This window comes from Benincasa hispida, chromosome 1 (assembly GCF_009727055.1).
Source record: "Benincasa hispida cultivar B227 chromosome 1, ASM972705v1, whole genome shotgun sequence".
In the NCBI taxonomy this organism is placed as follows: Eukaryota; Viridiplantae; Streptophyta; class Magnoliopsida; order Cucurbitales; family Cucurbitaceae; genus Benincasa; species Benincasa hispida.
The window spans coordinates 77,478,720-77,496,569 of NC_052349.1; the positions used below are offsets into that span (position 1 = coordinate 77,478,720).

The 17,850-nt window shown below is 35.0% G+C and overlaps 2 protein-coding genes across 9 annotated transcripts in view; both read right to left on the reverse strand.

The window, feature by feature from the left end:
• Positions 1-1,097: 1,097 nt before the first annotated feature.
• Positions 1,098-5,660, reverse strand: LOC120070222 (probable sugar phosphate/phosphate translocator At3g14410). The gene is made up of 8 exons (XM_039022102.1): positions 5,367-5,660; positions 4,438-4,545; positions 4,277-4,311; positions 3,758-3,870; positions 3,370-3,631; positions 2,980-3,248; positions 2,434-2,595; positions 1,098-1,619 (listed from the first exon to the last, which is right to left on the reverse strand). Exons 1-7 carry the CDS (start codon positions 5,469-5,471, stop codon positions 2,471-2,473), a joined length of 1,017 nt encoding a protein of 338 aa, XP_038878030.1. The 5' UTR covers positions 5,472-5,660; the 3' UTR covers positions 1,098-1,619; positions 2,434-2,470.
• Positions 5,661-16,102: 10,442 nt separating this feature from the next.
• LOC120080536 (O-methyltransferase MdmC-like) overlaps positions 16,103-17,850 on the reverse strand; it is a 10,839-nt gene continuing 9,091 nt past the window's right edge. For 6 of the 8 annotated variants that reach the window (XM_039035266.1, XM_039035239.1, XM_039035259.1 and 3 more), the window contains 6 exons: positions 17,714-17,839; positions 17,226-17,293; positions 16,839-16,908; positions 16,641-16,706; positions 16,479-16,556; positions 16,103-16,395 (listed from right to left, as the gene is read on the reverse strand). In XM_039035266.1, the coding sequence (XP_038891194.1) occupies positions 16,354-16,395; positions 16,479-16,556; positions 16,641-16,706; positions 16,839-16,908; positions 17,226-17,293; positions 17,714-17,839 (450 nt within the window). In that variant the 3' untranslated portion in view covers positions 16,103-16,353. The remainder of the gene's footprint in view (positions 16,396-16,478; positions 16,557-16,640; positions 16,707-16,838; positions 16,909-17,225; positions 17,294-17,713; positions 17,840-17,850) is intronic. The other 2 variants (XR_005482564.1, XM_039035273.1) reach the window with 2 other exon arrangements.

Sequence of the window (17,850 nt, forward strand, 5' to 3'; positions counted from 1 at the left end):
TTCACCATGAAAATGAAAGCAAGACGACTAAAAAAATGTGAAAGTATAGAGATTTTTCTCTCTAATTGACCTCCCTTTGAATGAAACTGAATGGTTTTAAATGAAGTGCATAATTATATTTACGGAGAAAAAATAATCCTAATCCTAAATTATTTGGGATTTCATAACTTGAAGTAGTAGATAGATTAGATTTCTTTTTTGAACACGACACTTTATCTAATTAGGATATCTATTTTTCAAAAATCAATAATTAAAGTAGTAGATAGATTATATTTCCTTTTTGAATAAGACATTTTGTCTAATTAGAAAATCCATATTTAATTAATTAGAAAATCATAATCTACCTAATTTAAGAATCCATATTCTAATTGAACTAAAATTTTTACAATCTAACTAAACTAGAAGTTCATTAATTATTGTCTCTAATTTGGATCTAAACTCCAAAATTAAAGAGGATAAAATTTAAAACCACAAATTTTCCTTTTCCTTCTTAAATTTTAAATTTCTTTTAATTTCCAAAATCCTAATTACTTTCATTTTCTTTATTTTCAAATCTTTATTCAAAATAATAAAAAAATTCCTAATTAACTTAATTTTGGCCCTAAAACCAAAATAAAAAAAAACATACAATTCAATAGTTGGAATAGACTATATTTTTCCAAATATCTATCCAATTTAAAATCACACTTTCCCACAAGCAAATCGATCCAATTTTCTCTTAAATTGAATTAAAATTCGAATTCTTTATAAATATCTTTTAATTAATTATCTCGCCTCTCAAATTAAATTTTCAACTAAAATTTATCAAAATAATGTCCAAATATTTCAAGATAATTTACAAAATTTGGAACGTCACACACTCTCTTTTCTCACTTTTCCTCTCACTTTTCCTTTCTAGGATGCAAGTAACATAAACCTGAACTTTCCAACCCCACACTTCACAAATTCAGGTTTGTTAACATCACATTCAAACCTCCTTCAAAATATCATATCAAAACCAGATATATAAGTCCTTACCGTAAATAATGAATACAAATGAATTTGAAACTCAGTCAAATGATGAAACAAACTAGGAAGTCAGGCTTGCTCAAAAAGGGTTAAAAAAATGGGAATCAGGCCAACAAATTTTAAACTCCACAGAACGTTGTACAGACAGTATTGAAACGGTAAGAACTTTCTATCAGAATTCTGAAAGATTGTAAAACCATTGAGATTCACAACAGTACAATATGTTTGGACAGTTGCAACAACCATCGGAACCAAGAAAGCTCAATTCCAATGCTATATGTAAAACAATCTGAATCATTTCTATAAGCTGGGAACAAATCTACACATAAAAGATCTTTGTTTTGAATCTACCTGACAATTGCCATATGGTTTCATTTTCGCTTAACCAGCAAGAGACTGTGTCACTGGTTGTCAGTTCATCGGTGTGGGGTTTGAAAATTGAACATAGAAAGTTATAGAACTGCCAAAGAATTCACGTCGGTTGATCTTTACTTTTAACAATAGACTGTGGATAACATATCTCTATATGTCTGAATCTGTCCCTACCATCAGCGAACTTACGTTTCTTATCACAGTAGCAGCGACAAAACACAGTACATTAAAAGGTGCATCTGCAAATAGTTTCAAACAAAATACTTTTAGCAAATGCATATAGATATATATACTTTTAACTATAAACACATTGCTTGTAAACTATCCCCATTTAACTATAAACACAAGCAAAAAGTGCTTACTAACAAGTTATTCAATGTCTAGTGTGCTTTTAACATGCTTCCAATTCCTACTGTTTAGCATGCTTTTGACACGCTTTCTATTGCTACCGTTTAGTGTACTTTTAACATACTTCCTATTCCTGCTGTTTAGTCTGCTTTTAACATGCTTCCTATTCCCACCATCAGCAAACTTACGTTCCTTAACATCCTTTTAACCACAACCCTACTGTAATTCGTCACGAAGCATTTCTGACTAAATTATTTTTTATTTCACTTTTATGTTACCCCATATATAACCAATTTGAGTGGCAATTTTCAACTAGAGTTGACTAAACCCAAAACCTATTAAGAAAACTTAGTAGACCTTTCCTGCAACTGAGAGTGGAAAGGTCCGCAATTTCCTCTAGAGCGTTGGATTCAGCTATGAATTCCCTTTAGAAACTATCATTTTGACTGATATGAACTTTTGACACTCATTGAAGGAGATGAAAACTGTAATAAAAGAATATAGGAAATTGAACTATGTGTATGAAAGTTAGATAGAGTGTTGTAAACATGTTGAAGTCTTTAATAGATAAGGGGGGAAATGTTAAATTTAAATATTGTCTTATAATACTGCTGGTGTACCCTCACGCTCCCTTCCAGGTCTTGGGGGCTAAGGCTAGGGAGGGGGTGTGACAAAAACAGAGGGAAAACAAGAGCAAACACATACCTCATGATAACTACACCAAATAGCCCAAACAAAGTAACTATTTGTTGCTGGACGAGGATGTGACCATTGGGATGGATTCAGGCTGATCAGAATCATTAGGACTTCCTCGTGAAGCTTCCTTTTTCAACTTGTGATTGTTGTACGCCACAACTCCGGCAATGGCTGCGTCAAGGTGATGGTAATTAGAAACAAATATGGGGATTTGACCTTCTACTTGAATTCTTTATATAATTGCGAGAGTACCTTGTTCATAATCATAAAGTTACGTTGCTATGAAAGAAAATATATATATATATATATATCTCCAAAAGTACAAAAGAGAATTCCCAGAATGAAAGAATAAATGAGATTAGAACTTTGCTATACGATAAGGATTTGAACAGAGACCTTAACAGAATTTTCTCCAGGGTCCACATTTAATTGGAACAAGATTCCAAAAGAATAAGGATAAGCTAGAGCATAGAAGATATACCTAGCTTTAGTAGGTTATGAGTAAATCGGTTCATTACATTAAGATATGAAAAACACCAATAGTCATGTACTTACCAATGCCATATCCAAAGAGATTAATAATGGTCAACTTTACATCCGCAAATAAAAGAGCAGACAATAAGACCACAATCCAGTCCTTGACAACTCCAGCAACACGAATAGTCAAGGCACTTGTATGTGTAATAACAAGGAAAACTGAGAGGTTGAGTGCAAAAGTACAGAGAGAGTTGAGCACTAGTATAACAGGAGGAAAATTCCATGATTCACGTGCTTCCATCTTTGGTTTCTCCAGAAAGATCCATGGAATGAGCAGGCAAAGGGCACTACACAATCCAATAAAATAATTATTGTAAAGATATATCCTGCACGTAGTACAAAATTTTTCAACAGTGTCTATGTTTACAAGAAAGAGAGTACACTTAGTACAGACTATATAGTACATGCCTGCAGGGACTAACATAGTACATGATAGATATAGGATTCAATTTTAGGCCCTTTCTTTTAACCAGGATCTCCATGAAAATTAGTCTCAGAGCTTCCCCTACAACGCCTCCCATTTGGTAAACAACACCAATCCAACTGATGTTTATTTCTCCATACGAAGCCACTAGAACGCCAAAACTTATCACTGACATGATCAGTAACATTCTACAGCTCATTAACTCAAGACCCGCTGCAACTCCAAGAATAAAAACGGCAACTGGCACTGTAAAGGACATTTGGGAATCCATTGAAATGGTATCGTGATAAAGGAAAAATGAACCAAACTAATATTAGGTAATATGCACCAACAGGTGCAGTCGGGATGATGCTCTATTCCACTAAAACTTACTGATTGCTTTCAGCATTTGTGCGAAGGCAACAGAGATATACAGGTAAGCTGTGTTTCCCAGCCAAAGAGTCATTGCAAAGGTTGCACCGATCGGGATTACTGACGTAGCATACCTAAATCAGTAATGTTTCATTAGATATCACGCCAGGACATAAGAATCAGAGTAATTAACATAAATAACACGAAGCAAAATTTCCTTAAAGAAAGAAAAATAAATATAGACCCCACGCCGAAGATCTCTTATGCTTTGAAGAAACTATACATCATCATTAGCTTTGGGCAGACAATTTTACTTTAAAAACAGCTTCAAAAGTTGGTGAGTCGACTTAAAATTCAAGATATTGTTGTCTACATTCTTCATGCAAAAACTTAAGAGATTCTAATATCCCGTAATCCATACCAAAGATACTCATAAAAATTTTCTACCATTCATTCGCTGTATTAAGCAATAAATTCATACACAACAACTTTGTAAATGTGATATATGATAATAGACTCATATACAGTAGCTTTACATACATTTCCGCACTCATACCTTCCTCAATCTTCAGAACCTGAGATAATAAGCAGACTGAGGTCAATACATTCTTGTTTCATATATATTTATATGCAAATATTAAAGTATGCACAATATAGTTATTGCTCAATGCCAACCCCACAATATCAATAATCCATAATACCTTGAACACTTTAATGAGTATAAAGCATAAGATGGACGAGAAGATCATGTGGAGTAGAGTCAAAGCAAGAGGATAAGGAAAATTGATTTCCTTCGAGGACAAGACCCACTGCAGAAAAAGATAAGACAACTAAAAAGGCTTGTCAAAGCAACTTCTGAAATATATATTCATGTTATATGAAAAGAATAAGTGATCATTGAATTTATTTGAGAGTTTAACAACATAGAATAGGAAGATTCAAAGCTCTGACTTGTTGATAGTGGAGTTAGACTCAGGTTCAAGTGATCATGGTATTATGTATGATATGAAATGAATCAATTGATAAATAAATTTCGCATTAAATTTGTTTATTCTCTTTCACAGGTGACAAAAAGGTTAATGTAGGCCGTTCCCTCAAATGTTTTGTTTGACCATCTTAACGGAAAAGCTACTTAATTAACTCGAGGTTGCTGAACGGCTCCTGGAAGGAGAAGAAACGTCCTAACATAATTTGATAATAACGTAATGAAACCTAAGCAATACGTCTTCTAAAAGTAATTAAGACGTACATGTTCAGAACGAGTACTAATTGCCCTAAGCTCAAACTTCTCTTTTCCAATCTCTTCCCACGTTAAAAATCACCATTGTACGAGACTGACTAAAAATGGAACCATTGCCGCCAAATTCAAACCAGAACCCAGCCAACAGCCAACTAATAAACAGATACCCAGAATCATGCACCCTAAACCCAAAAATCAACAGTCGATAGAGCCGAAGTCAAGATTCAAAACCCCCCACAGAACAAAGAATGTTTCTTCAAAAGCATAATCGAGAATGAACTAGATCTAGGACACATTTGATGAAAAGTAATCGAAACAACAACTGCAGGCAAAGACGAGTAAGAATACAAACAAACGATCAACCAAAGCGAAAGGAAACGAGGGAATCACCTTGTTGAAGAAGATCTGGCCACTGGAGAGAGCAATATAGAGAAGAAGGTAAGCGTAAGTAAGCACCTCCCCTTTGAAAAAGCCTTCCGCTCGACGATCCGCCATTGTCCGTCGTCAATTGCAGCTCCGATAAAACGATTCTTCAGTTCAAGCTTCCTAGTTGATGAATTGTGTGGATGAATTGCATGTCATTTGCAATGGCGGATTTTAGATTCGTATAATATCGATAACAACAACCGCGTAAAAGAGAGAGAGAGAGCAGAGTAGAGAAGCAGCAAAGCAAGAATGAATAAATATGGATTTTTTTTCTTTCTTTATTTCTTTTTTTTTTGGGTATAGACTTTGATATTTTACAAAATTAAAAATTTTAAATGTATATTTATTACATCGTTACTTATCAAGCAATAAACTTAGCTTAAATGATAAATTATATATTACATCCTCTTTTTTACCTTCTTTCTCGATTCAACAATTAAGAAAAATGGAATGGTCATTCATCAATAGTATCTTTATCCATCTATCTATATTCGAATTAATTTATCTCTATGTTTTGATATTATTCTCTATTCGCAAAATTTATTTCGTAGAACTTAAATTTTGTATTTATATTAATTTAATGGAAAGTGAATACAATCTTTAATACATAGTATTTATTTCTTGAACGATCAACCTTTTGATCTCCCTGGGTGATTGGTCTCTGGGCTTGTTGATATTTTTGGATGATCGACCTTTGGACTTGTTGATTTTCTTAGACGATCGACCTTTGGGCTCTTGTTGATCTTCTTGGAGGATTAGTGTTCACACGAGCCTTCCAAAAAAACTATTTTCGTGGAGTTGAACTTGAATTGGTGTTGATGTTGAGCTTGATTTGATGTGATATGGTTCGATCTCTAGTACTTGATTTTCTGATTTTCTCGGTTGGGTGGATGTGCTTGACTTGAAGAAGAATAGCAAGCACTAAACGTTCTTGAAGTAAAAGTCTTGGAATAGTGTTTGTGTCTTCAAGGGTTTTCTGTCATCTAGGAGTGCAGCTTCAAAAGTTTTGTGAGTCTTCTGCTTTTTGATGAATTCTCTCTGGACTCTCTGAATGTAAAATTGTTTGTATGGACTTCAGTCTTCAAGCGTGGTCAGAATGTTTGTATCTTCAAAGGATTTTAGTCTTCGGGATGCGGATGCTTGCATCTTCAAAAGACTTCAGTCTTCAGAATGTTTGTATTTTCGAAGAACTTCAATCTTCAGGCGTGGTCAGCCGGAATTAAGAAGTCTTCTGAGTGTAGAGAATTATACTCTCTAGAATTGTTGACCTCTCCAAATAGAGTTCACAAGTGGGCTTGGGATACATGGGCTTGGCCTTTGGGCCCAATTAGTTGGACTTTGGCCCAAATAATAATATCAAATTGGGTCAAATTAATCTTATCTGATTCAACGGTCATGATAAAACACGTGGCGTCATCGAAATTTGTCTTCAATTTCTATTCGGGACATATGTCAACTTATAATTGAGCCCAAATTTAATGATTTGGAATGTTGTCATTAATTTAATAAATGACGCGGCAACTTGTGGTCCAAAATTTCTCATTCGACAAATGGATAAATCTCGAAAAATATAAAGTTGGAATCAAAATCCAAATATATTTGTTCTTGAATTTGACCTCAATTGATGTGTTATTCAAACTATGAATTTAGTACATAAGTTTAACTTGAATTTGGAATAAAATTTGGAATATCGCCAAATTTACAAAAAAAAATTGAGCTTTGTCCCAATTTAATTTGATTTAAATTTAAGATCAATTTAGGATATGCCAGATTTTAATAAAAGATCAATTGAGATTTTTTTCTTATCTACAATTTATTTCGATTGAAGATAAAAAAAAAAAAAAAAAAAAAAAAAAAAAAAAAAAAAAAAAAAAAAAAAAAAAAAAAAAAAAAAAAAAAAAAAAAAAAAAAACTCAAGGCTAGACAACTTGAATTGGGAATAAAATTTTGAATATGGCCAAATTTTAATTTGAGATTTTACCCCAATTTGATTTGGATTTAAGATAAAATTTGGAATATGCCCATTTCAATAAAAGATCAATTGAGATTTTTTTTCTTATCCGCAATTTATTTTGATTGAAGATAGATACTTGAATTTGGAATATGACCAAACTTTAATTTGGGATAATTTAGATCTTTTCCAGAACTTGATTTGAAAATAGATATAAGAACCTAAATTTGGATGAATTTGATATAAAATTGATATAAAATTTGGAAGATGCCCAAATTTTAATTTGAAAATTTATCCTCAATAATTTGGCTTGAGGATAAAAGTCGGGTGATTTGGTGATTTAAATTTGGGATAAAATTTGGAATATGCCCAAATTTTAATTTTGGCTTGAGGATAAAACTATGATTTAGTGATTTAGATTTGGGATAAAATTTGGAATATACCCAAATTTTAATTTGAGATTTTATCCTTAATAATTTGGCTTGAAGATAAAAGTATGATGATTTAGATTAGGAATAAAATTTGGAATATGCCCAAATTTTAATTTGAGATTTTATTTACAATTTAATCTCAATGTTGAACAATTTGATTTTGAATAAAATTTGAAATATGACCAGATTTTAATTTGTGATTTTATCCACCACTTAAATTTGATTTTGAATAAAATTTGGAATATGTCCAAATCTTAGTTGAGGATAAATTTGAGGAAAAAATCTAATAAGATTAAATTAAATAAGAATTTTGTTTAATTTAATTTGAAATTATGATAGAATCAAATTAGGAAATCTAATAAAAAATCTAATATTTTAAATTAAATCTTTTATTTGATTTGAATTTTCTAATTTGTTATGGAACCTAGGTAACCTCTATAAATAAGATCCCAAACCCCTCCATTATCTCCTCATCCCTCCTCTTCTTCTAATCTTTTCTTTCTCTTATTTTCCTCTTTTCTTCCAACGTTCCCCCCATTTTTTAATTTTTTTCTTTCTTTCTTCTTTTTTTTTTCCTTTTTTATTCTTTTTTCTTTTCAATTTTCCTTCCTTTTTCTTTTCTGTTTTGTTTTCTTTTTTCTTTTTTTAATTTTTTTTCTTACAAAACGAAGCCGCACTTGACTTTCGGAGATGAAGCGAAGCCGCACTTGACTTTCGGAGATAAGCGAAGCTGCACTTGACTTTCGGAGATAAGCGAAGCCGCACTTGGCTTTCGGAGATAAGCGAAGACGCACTTGACTTTCGGAGATGAAGCGAAGTCGCACTTGACTTTCGGAGATGAAGCGAAGCCGCACTTGACTTTCGGAGATGAAGCGAAGCCGCACTTGACTTTCGGAGATGAAGCGAAGCCGCACTTGACTTTTGGAGATGAAGCGAAGCCGCACTTGACTTTTAGAGATAAAGCGAAGCCGTACTTGACTTTTAGAGATGAAGCGAAGCCATGCCAGACTTGTGGAGATGAAGCGAAGCAACGTTAGACTTGTGGAGATGAAGCGAAACGATGCGAAGCCGTACTTGACTTTTAGAGATGAAGCGAAGCCATGCCAGACTTGTGGAGATGAAGCGAAGCAACGTTAGACTTGTGGAGATGAAGCGAAACGATGCCAAACTTGTGAAGATGAAACAAGCCACGCCAGACTTTGGAGATAAAGCGAAACTGTGCCAACATTTTGGAGATGAAATGGAGTCGTGCCATCAGTTTGGAGACAAAGCGAAGCCACACCATGACTTTGAAGATGAAGCAAACCACGCCAGACTTTGGAGATGAAGTGAAGCTGCGTCATGATTTTGTAGACGAGCCATGCACACTGACCATGAACTTGAAGATGAAGCGGAGCCATGCACACCGACCTTGAGCATGAAGATGAAGTGGAGCCATGCACATCAACCTTGAACTTGAAGATGAAAGTGGATCCATGCCACCAATTTTAAACTTGAAGATGGAAGCAGAGCCATGCACATTGATCTTGAACTTGAAGATGGAAGTGGGGCCATGTAAGCCAATCTTGAACTTGAAAATGGAAGTGGGGTCATGCACGCCAATCTTGAACTTGAAGATGGAGCAACATCGATGGAGCCTCTGAACTTGAAGATGGAAAAGCATCAACGAGACTTTCGCGTTTGAATTTGAAAAAGCATTGAAAAATCCTCTCATTTAAGTTTGACGAATCATCGGCGAATCCTTTGCACTTGAGCTTGAAGAATCGATGAACCCTCCGCATTTGAGCTTGAAGCATCGGCGAATCCTCTGCAGTTGAGTTTGACGAAGCATCGATGAATCTTCACATTGAGCTCGACTTCGCGACTTTGAGCATGAAGATGACATTGCAAAGCCTCAGACTTGAGCATTTGACGAAGCCTTTGAACTTGTAGATGGAGAAGCATCCAAGTTTGATTTTAAAGATGAAGCGAAGCGCATTCCAAGTGTGTGCCTTTTATTTATTGTGCTAGCTTCTTACGAGGGATGAACATCTTCAATCCATTATGTTGCCCTCAATAGGGATGAACATCTTCAATCTGGAGTGTCATTCTTTAACAGGGATGATCAACATCAATATTGTAGTATCATACTTAGGTGGTTGTGGTATCTTTTCTGATGAACTAAACTTAAATTTCTTTAAGTTGCCTTCGTACCCTTAAAGAAAGGGATCAAATCATGACGTAGTTCAAGTTTTTTTTTTTTTTTTTTAACTGAACTGAATTTGAAGTTTTTTTCAAGTGCCTACATACCCTTCATAATGATAAGGATCAAGTCATAATGTAGTTAAAAAAGAATGTCTTTTTTATGCGTGACTGAACTTAAATTTCTCTAAGTTACCTATGCATCCTTTATAATGATAGGGATCAAGTCGTAACGTAGTTCGTACAAAGATTTTTTTTGGGGCCGTTCATATTTTAAGCTCATGCGGGCCAGGAGCATCATGCAGTTTAGGCTCTTGCGATGATGAGCTTCTTCATTTAAACTTCAGAAGCTCTTATTTCATCATGGTTTTGATCATCCTATTTATTTGTAGGATTCGTCAATATGATGAGTTTTGACTTCACTATTAAGGAACCTTCTGTACTTATGTCAACAGAAAATGACCTCTTCATGCGTGAAGGGACACGACTGTAAATATTTTCGTCGTTGTTTTCTTTATGGAATGACATTGGCTTCAAGATTTTCATCCTTCATTTATGTTGATCGTTTGTTGTCTTGAGACGATCAAAAGCAGATGCTGAAGGTTGATCTTTCTTTGATGTGGATATATTTAGCCTTTTGAAGGCTGAAGTTCGAGCAGAAGTAGTCGTTGGACATTGGTCTTTTTTTCCTACTGTGGCCATACTCAATCTTTGAAAGACTGAAGATCGAGCACTTGAAGGCTTAATACGATCAAAGACAGAAGTTCTTTGCTTCTCTTCTGAGTCGTTGACTTCTTCAACAGTCATATGATTGTTGTCGATTTCCACTATGCCGATAGTGTGACATGCAATAACTTCTGATACTTTCTTTGGATGATTATTGATAAAGCTTCTTGGGAGAAATTCTGTCGAAGTTGTCGGCCATCGGAATTGAGGGAAGTCCTTGTCTTCTTTTTTAGCAGGCTTAGGCTTCCGTGTCATCTTTTTGCCTTTCTTTTTATGAGTCTTGTTCCTTCTTCTATAGCTTCGATAGGAACGCGGCTCTTTTTGGGTGGAGTTTGACTGTCTTCTTTTTCGACGAGTCACAACTATCACCTTGCGTTGTCATCTCCAACGAGCTCATCTTTCTTTTTGGAATTTGTTGTTTGAATCTCTTACTGAAACCAAACAACTATAGGCTCGAAGGCTCCGAACTGGATCAGGCTTTGTCTTTGAGCATGAGACACAGACAGTATTGGAACACTTGAAGTTGTCGCTACTGTAGCGTGGTTTGTCTGAGCTATTTCATCCAAATCTAGCTCAATCTTTTTTTCATGAGCCAACTTTAGAATTCGTTCCTTCAACACGAAGCACTTTTCAACTGGGTGACTAACGACCCGATGATACTTGTAGTAGTTAGGATCATCTACTTTTCTTGCTTGTTCCGGCCGTTTGCATTCTGGTAGCTAAATAAGTTGTTTCTCTAGCAGTTGCTCCAACATATCTGCCACATCAGAGTCAGAGAATGGATAAACCTTATCTTGTCTGTCTTTAAGAGTTGGACGACGCTTCTCACTCTCATTGTACTTTCTTTCAAATTTTGTTTGTTTTCCTTTGGAAGAAAATTTGTGTGGGGTCACATGAACGACCATAGATTCTTTTGTGACACTATCCACAATCTTTTCAGTGCCCTTGGATTCATTTTTATATTTTCTCCCTTCTAGGAGTAGGAAATCTTTAGTTCCCCTGTTGGCAATGCTCAACTTCATATCATGAGCGCGTGTTGTCAACTTCTCAAATGTACAAGGTTTTATCCCTTGTAGGATGTACAGAAGCTTCCAATGCATGCCTTGAGTGCACATTTCCAATGCAGATAATTCAGTGAGTCTATCTTTGCAATCCAGACTCAATGCTTTCCATCGATTGATGTAATCGATGACTGTCTTTCCCTCCCACTGTTTGGTATTCGTCAGCTCCGTCATGCTAACAGTGTGCCTTGTACTGTAGAAGCGGTTCAGGAATTCCCTTTCTAGCTATTCCCAACTATCAATCACTTCTTGCTCCAAATCAGTTTACCAATCGAAAGCATTTCCTTTCAAGGTACGGACGAACTGCTTGATTAGCTGGTCTTCTTTGGTTCCTGCATTTTCGCAGGTTTCAATGAAGTGTGCAACATGTTGTTTTGGATTGCCCTTTCCATCGAACTCCTGGAACTTTAGAGGTTATACCCAACTGACATTCTTAGGTTGTCGATTCTCTTGGTGTACGACTTGGAGTACATAAAAGAGGACTGTAATGGTCTTTCGTACTGAACCCGTATGGAGTTTGTAATCATATCCTGCAGCTGTTAAATTGATAGGGTGGCAACAGAGGTAGATTGTTGTGGCTGGTCTTCCTACAAGACAGTCTTTTCTTTGTCATTGGCTTTTGTAGTTGGAGATTGACTCGACTTAACGGTTTTTCGAGCTTGTATTTGATCTCTTAAAGCAGCGATTTCATGATCTCGCTCTTCAACAACCTTCGTTAGGAAATTTATCTTCCTTTCCATCTCTGCCATGACTGACTTAACCGTTACGTTAGTCACCATGACAGATACTACATCAAAGTACGATTCTTTATCTGATAGATCAGTAGTAGAAACATAGCCGTCGAACAAGGGATTTTCTCTAATAACGATCCCACCTTTACTAGATTCCATTAGTTTTTCCGTGATGACAGGGCTTATGTAAGTATCATTTGCGACAGTAGCTTTGGATACAACTTTCTTTGGTGCCATTTATAGGTTTATTGACTTGGATGACGAGAAAGAGATGAGAGGTAGAAAGGTCCCATTGGGCGTGCCAATTTGTTCGCACGAGATTTCAAGAGAAATTTATTTCGTGGAACTTGAACTTTGTATTTGTATTAATTTTGTAGAAAGTGAGTATAATCTTTAATACATAGTATTTTGATGCTTTCAAAATAAATTATAATCTTTAAGCTGATTGATCTTCTTGAACGATCGGCCTTTGGGCTTGTTGATCTCTTTGGATGATCGGTCTCTGAACTTGTTGATCTTCTTGGAGATCGGCCTTTGGGCTTATTGATTTTCTTGGATGATTGGCCTTTGGGCTTGTTGATTTTCTTGGATGATCGGGCTTGCTGATTTTCTTGGATGATCGGGCTTGTTGATCTTCTTGGAGGATTAGTGTTCGCATGAGGCTTCCAAAGAAACTATTTCTGTGGAGTTGAACCTGAGTTGGTGTTGATGTTGAGGTTGATTTGATGCGATGTGGTTCGACCTCTAGTACTTGATTTTCTGATTCTCTCTCGGTTGAGTGGATGTGCTTGACTTGAAGAAGAAAAACACTGAACGTTCTTGAAGTAGAAGCCTTGGAAGAGTGTTTATGTTTTCAAGGGTTTTCTGTCATCTTTTGAGAGTCTTGGGAGTCTTATGCTTTTTGATGAATTCTCTCTAGGCTCTCTGAATGTAGAATTGTTTGTATCTTTAAAGGACTTCAATCTTCAAGCGTGGTTAGAATATTTGTATCTTCAAAGGACTTCAGTCTTCAGGATGTTTGTATCTTCGAAGGACTTCAGTCTTCAGGCGTGGTCAGCTTCAGGAGTTAAAGAGTCTTCTGATTGTAGAGAATTCCCTACAAGCTCTCTGGAGTATAGAATTGCTGATTTCTCCAAATGAGGAGAGCTTCTCTATTTATAGAGTTCACAGGTGAGCTTGGGCTTGGTTGATCCATGAGCTTGGCCTTTGGGCCTAATTAGTTGGACTTTGACCCAAATAATAATATCAAATTGGGCCAAATTAATCTTATCTGATTCAACGGTCATGATAAAACCACACGACGTCATAGAAATTTGTCTTCAACTTCTATTCGGGACATATGTCAACTTCTAATTGAGCCCAAGTTTAATGATTTGGAATTTCGTCATTAATTTAGTCAATGATGTGGCAACTTGTGATTGGTCCAAAATTTCTCATTCAACGTTCTCACAATTGTTCATTAATTCAATAAAACTATTTCAATAGTCTAAAACACATTATTAAAATTATGATATTTACGTGTTTAAAAAGAATCAACCTTCAATTTTTTTCAAAGAATCAAGATATTACTCAATGAACAAAAATGATCAATTCTTTTAAGATAACAATTACAAGAACGAGAGGCTAAACCTTCAACTTAAGAGAGAGTGCATGTTAATTAACACTGTGCTAAGTTTACTTGTTTAAATTTTGTTCCAACTTTGTTTATTTAGTTTTAAAACTTTTCATTAGGACCTACCACAAATTAATTTTACTCCTATGAATCAATCATTTAACTGTTTAAATAACACGAAGATTTTTATACAATCATAAAAAAATATATTAAAATTATAAGTACCAACTTAAAATTAAGTTCAATTATTATTATTATCATAAGAAACACTACAGTGATAAATGAAATAAAAAAACCTCCTAGTTGATTACAATACAATTTATATACCGTATTCCCTGGCTTGTCTTGTTGGGATTGGTAAGATGTATCCCACATCGTTTATTTTGTTTAAAGTGATGGGCTCCTAAGCTATATAAGGAGTCTATCTCCTTTATTTTTATATATCTCAATTAGCAAATTACTTTAAATTTTTGTATGTGAATTAAAGTTTCTCTTTTGCGTTTTCTAATTCAAGAGTGGGAAAAATGAAAAGGGTGTGGTAGATAAATTTTTTGAAGAGAGTGATAAAATGCGAGAGTGGGAAAAATCAAAAGGGAGAGTGACTTTTGTAGTTGGGATTGGGAAGAGATTTCTATATGATTGTAACAGTTACATAGAATTTTTGGTTCATAGTTTTTCATCATATAGCAATTTGTTACATAGAATTTGTGCAAATGGTATTAAAGCATTGGGTTTGTAGTTGGATTACGTACGTGGTAATGGTGATCCACAAGAATCTAATGGTGGTTTCAGTTCCAATCAAAGTTTGATGAAGATTGGAATGAGATGAATTTGAGAGCTGCAAGTTCAACCAGGCTAAATTTGCATGGATTGGAAGGGATGTGCATGAAATTGTACTTGAAATAGTAGTTTCAAAAAACTAAATTTGCATGGATTGGAAGGGATGTGCATGAAATTGTACTTGAAATAGTAGTTTCAAAAATCTCAGATCACCCGAGTATACTCAATGGCATCATTTCTGAGCTGGAGGTGATAGGAGTGGAGATAGAAGATGAAGATAAGACATGCTCTTGATGTACGCTTTCTTTGCCGGGGAGATAGTGATGCTCTTGATGTACGCTTTCTAGGAGTGGAGATAGAAGATGAAGATAAGACATGCTCTTGATGTACGCTTTCTTTGCCGGGGAGATAGTGATGCTCTTGATGTACGCTTTCTTGCTGGGGAGATAGTGACCCCCTCGGAAGAAGACGAAAATTGGTATATCAACTTTATAATGATAGAGGATGTGATGTTAGTGGCTCTACAAGAAGTTTGCACATGAGACATTGACTTAGCAGCTATGTAAGGTTTATGTCGATGATTGAAAAACTTAAGTGAGCCAAGTATATGAAAGTTGCACCATCAAGATTTTTTTTGGCATGTGACAAAAAAAGAAAATTCTTGGAAGATGGTATTTTAAGCAATCTACTCGTTATGGTGGAATGATCTATAATTCTTTGAGTTCGAAATTATGATTGTTGGTGAAGATAATGAACGTTTCAGAAGATGTAGATTTTTCAAATATCTTGCCAAGGTGGAATTTGTTGAAATTGACAAGATGTATCCCACATAGTATATTTTAGTTTAAAGGGATGGACTCCTAAGCTATATAAGGAGTCTATCTCCTTTGTTTTTATATATCTCAATTAACAAAATACTTTAAGCTTTTGTATGATAATTAAATTTCCTCTTGTGCATTTTCTATTTCGAGAGTGGAAAAAAGAAAAAGGGTATGAATAGATAAAAACTTTAAAGGGGATGATTTTTGTAATTGAGATTGGGAAGAAATTACTGTGTGATTGTGTCAATTTTTCACCTAGTTAATTTTTGTAGTCCATAAATTCTCTAATTAGAAGCGGACACCAAAGCTACGTTAACCAATAATACGCTATGGTATTTGTTTCGTTTTTATAATATAACTATTACGGGTTAACTCGGCTATTTCACTTTAGTCTAAAAACTCGAAACGAATCGGAAATATTCAGGTTTCTTCATTTCAAAACCAAAATTGCCAGACCGGACAACCTTCAATCCAAACCGACATAGTCGATTTGAGCATTTCTTTTTCTTTTTTCGATTTTTTGATTTTTCGATTTTCACTTGCAGCCTACCAAAGTCAAACAACCCTTGTTGATCCACCTTCTGTCATCAAGTTTTCAACATTGAACCAACTTCTATCTACCAAAAGCATCATTTCTACTCATTTCAACCATCATCATCATCTCTTTTGGCAAATTGTGATGCCATCTCCAATAGGTACCTAAATAAAACCAAGCTAAGCATCATCATCATAGTTTAAGTAGGCTTGGAAATAGTAGAGAGAAGATAGAGCACAGTGCTCACCATACTTATCCTAACTCGATTGTCTTCCATTATCTTTTTATTCAGTCTCCTGATGCTATCGGTTTTCTTGTCATTAACCTGTTCAAAATCCACAATTATCAGTGAACTAAACCCAAACCGAGGCAAGACGACAATACGAGAGCATTATAGAAGCAAACGAACCATCGGGTCAGCTACTTTTCCGTACCAAAGAACATTGTCAATCACAATTAAGCCTCCAACCCTGACCTATAAGAAGGGTGATGAAGAGCTTCAGAAACCTTTTATTTAAACCTCATGGAGTGAAGAAATAGACTAACTAATCAAATCATTAGAGACATCAAAAGATTTTTGACAGAAGCAAATCGTTTTTCTTCTCACCAATTGCAGTAGAAGTTCGAAGTATTCCTCATTCATCCTCTTCTCAGCATCGATGAAGGCAAAATCATAGCTATAAATGCACGTAAATATGTATACTAGTCATTACATGAAATAAAAGTTAAGGGATGAAGAAGATAAAAGAAATTGGAAGAATGTTAAACCAACACAGACTCAAAAGTTTTAGGTACACGTTAAGATAAATATTCTTTTGTATTTTTTCAACCCTCTTCTTCACATGGGAATTTGGATATTAGCACAAGACCCCACATGCTCACCATGAATGTTAAATTACTACTAAACTTAAAATTGTAAATTATTTGACTAAGGTTAAAAAGAGAAAACAGAGAAAATTATGGGATATTTATAACAAAACCGAAAACACTTCACCTGCAAGCTTCACCATTTGAAATAAGTGATTTGAGTGTATCTGCTGCAAGCCCATGTCTCACATCCACCTACTTCCAGGAATCATCGAAGACAGTGTTTCAAGTATCAGAAACATGTTATAGCCCAAAATTATGAACATAAACACAGGAAATATATCAATCTTCGTATACTCATAAGAGGGTGTGGCTGGTCTGAAATTTGGCAAATCTGATTAAATGAATGGCCTTGCTCGGATCTCCAGTTAATTAGATATCAGCTTTAGTTTTCCAATGCTGTAAAATGAAATCTACTAGCTACCCCAAAAGCTTGAATACAAACAGTTTTACAGTTCAAGATAAAATATGTTGGTTGCAATCACGTTGGAGCTATTATTATTACAATATGAAAGTTGCGAATAGAGAGATTGTATTTCTCAAAAGATTCAGGTCACTATTCAAAATTTCTTGATAAAAGAAGTACCAGAGTACAGAAAATAAAGAAATATTTACTTTGTGTGAAACACCGGCAACTTCATAATATCTTTTAGCAACCTCAAGATATTTGAGATCTCTTTCACAGGCAACTAAACGCCCTGATTCTGGCAGGACTAATGCTACGGCCAAAGACGAATATCCCTAAATGAGGG

Coding starts and splice junctions, on each gene's coding strand:
- LOC120070222 (XM_039022102.1), bottom strand. CDS start 5,471: ATGGCGGATCGTCGAGCGGAAGGCTTTTTCAAAGGGGAGGTGCTTACT. Junction 4,546..5,366: donor GCCAGATCTTCTTCAACAAG/GTGATTCCCTCG, acceptor CTTTTTCTGCAG/TGGGTCTTGTCCTCGAAGGA. Junction 4,312..4,437: donor TACTCATTAAAGTGTTCAAG/GTATTATGGATT, acceptor TTATTATCTCAG/GTTCTGAAGATTGAGGAAGG.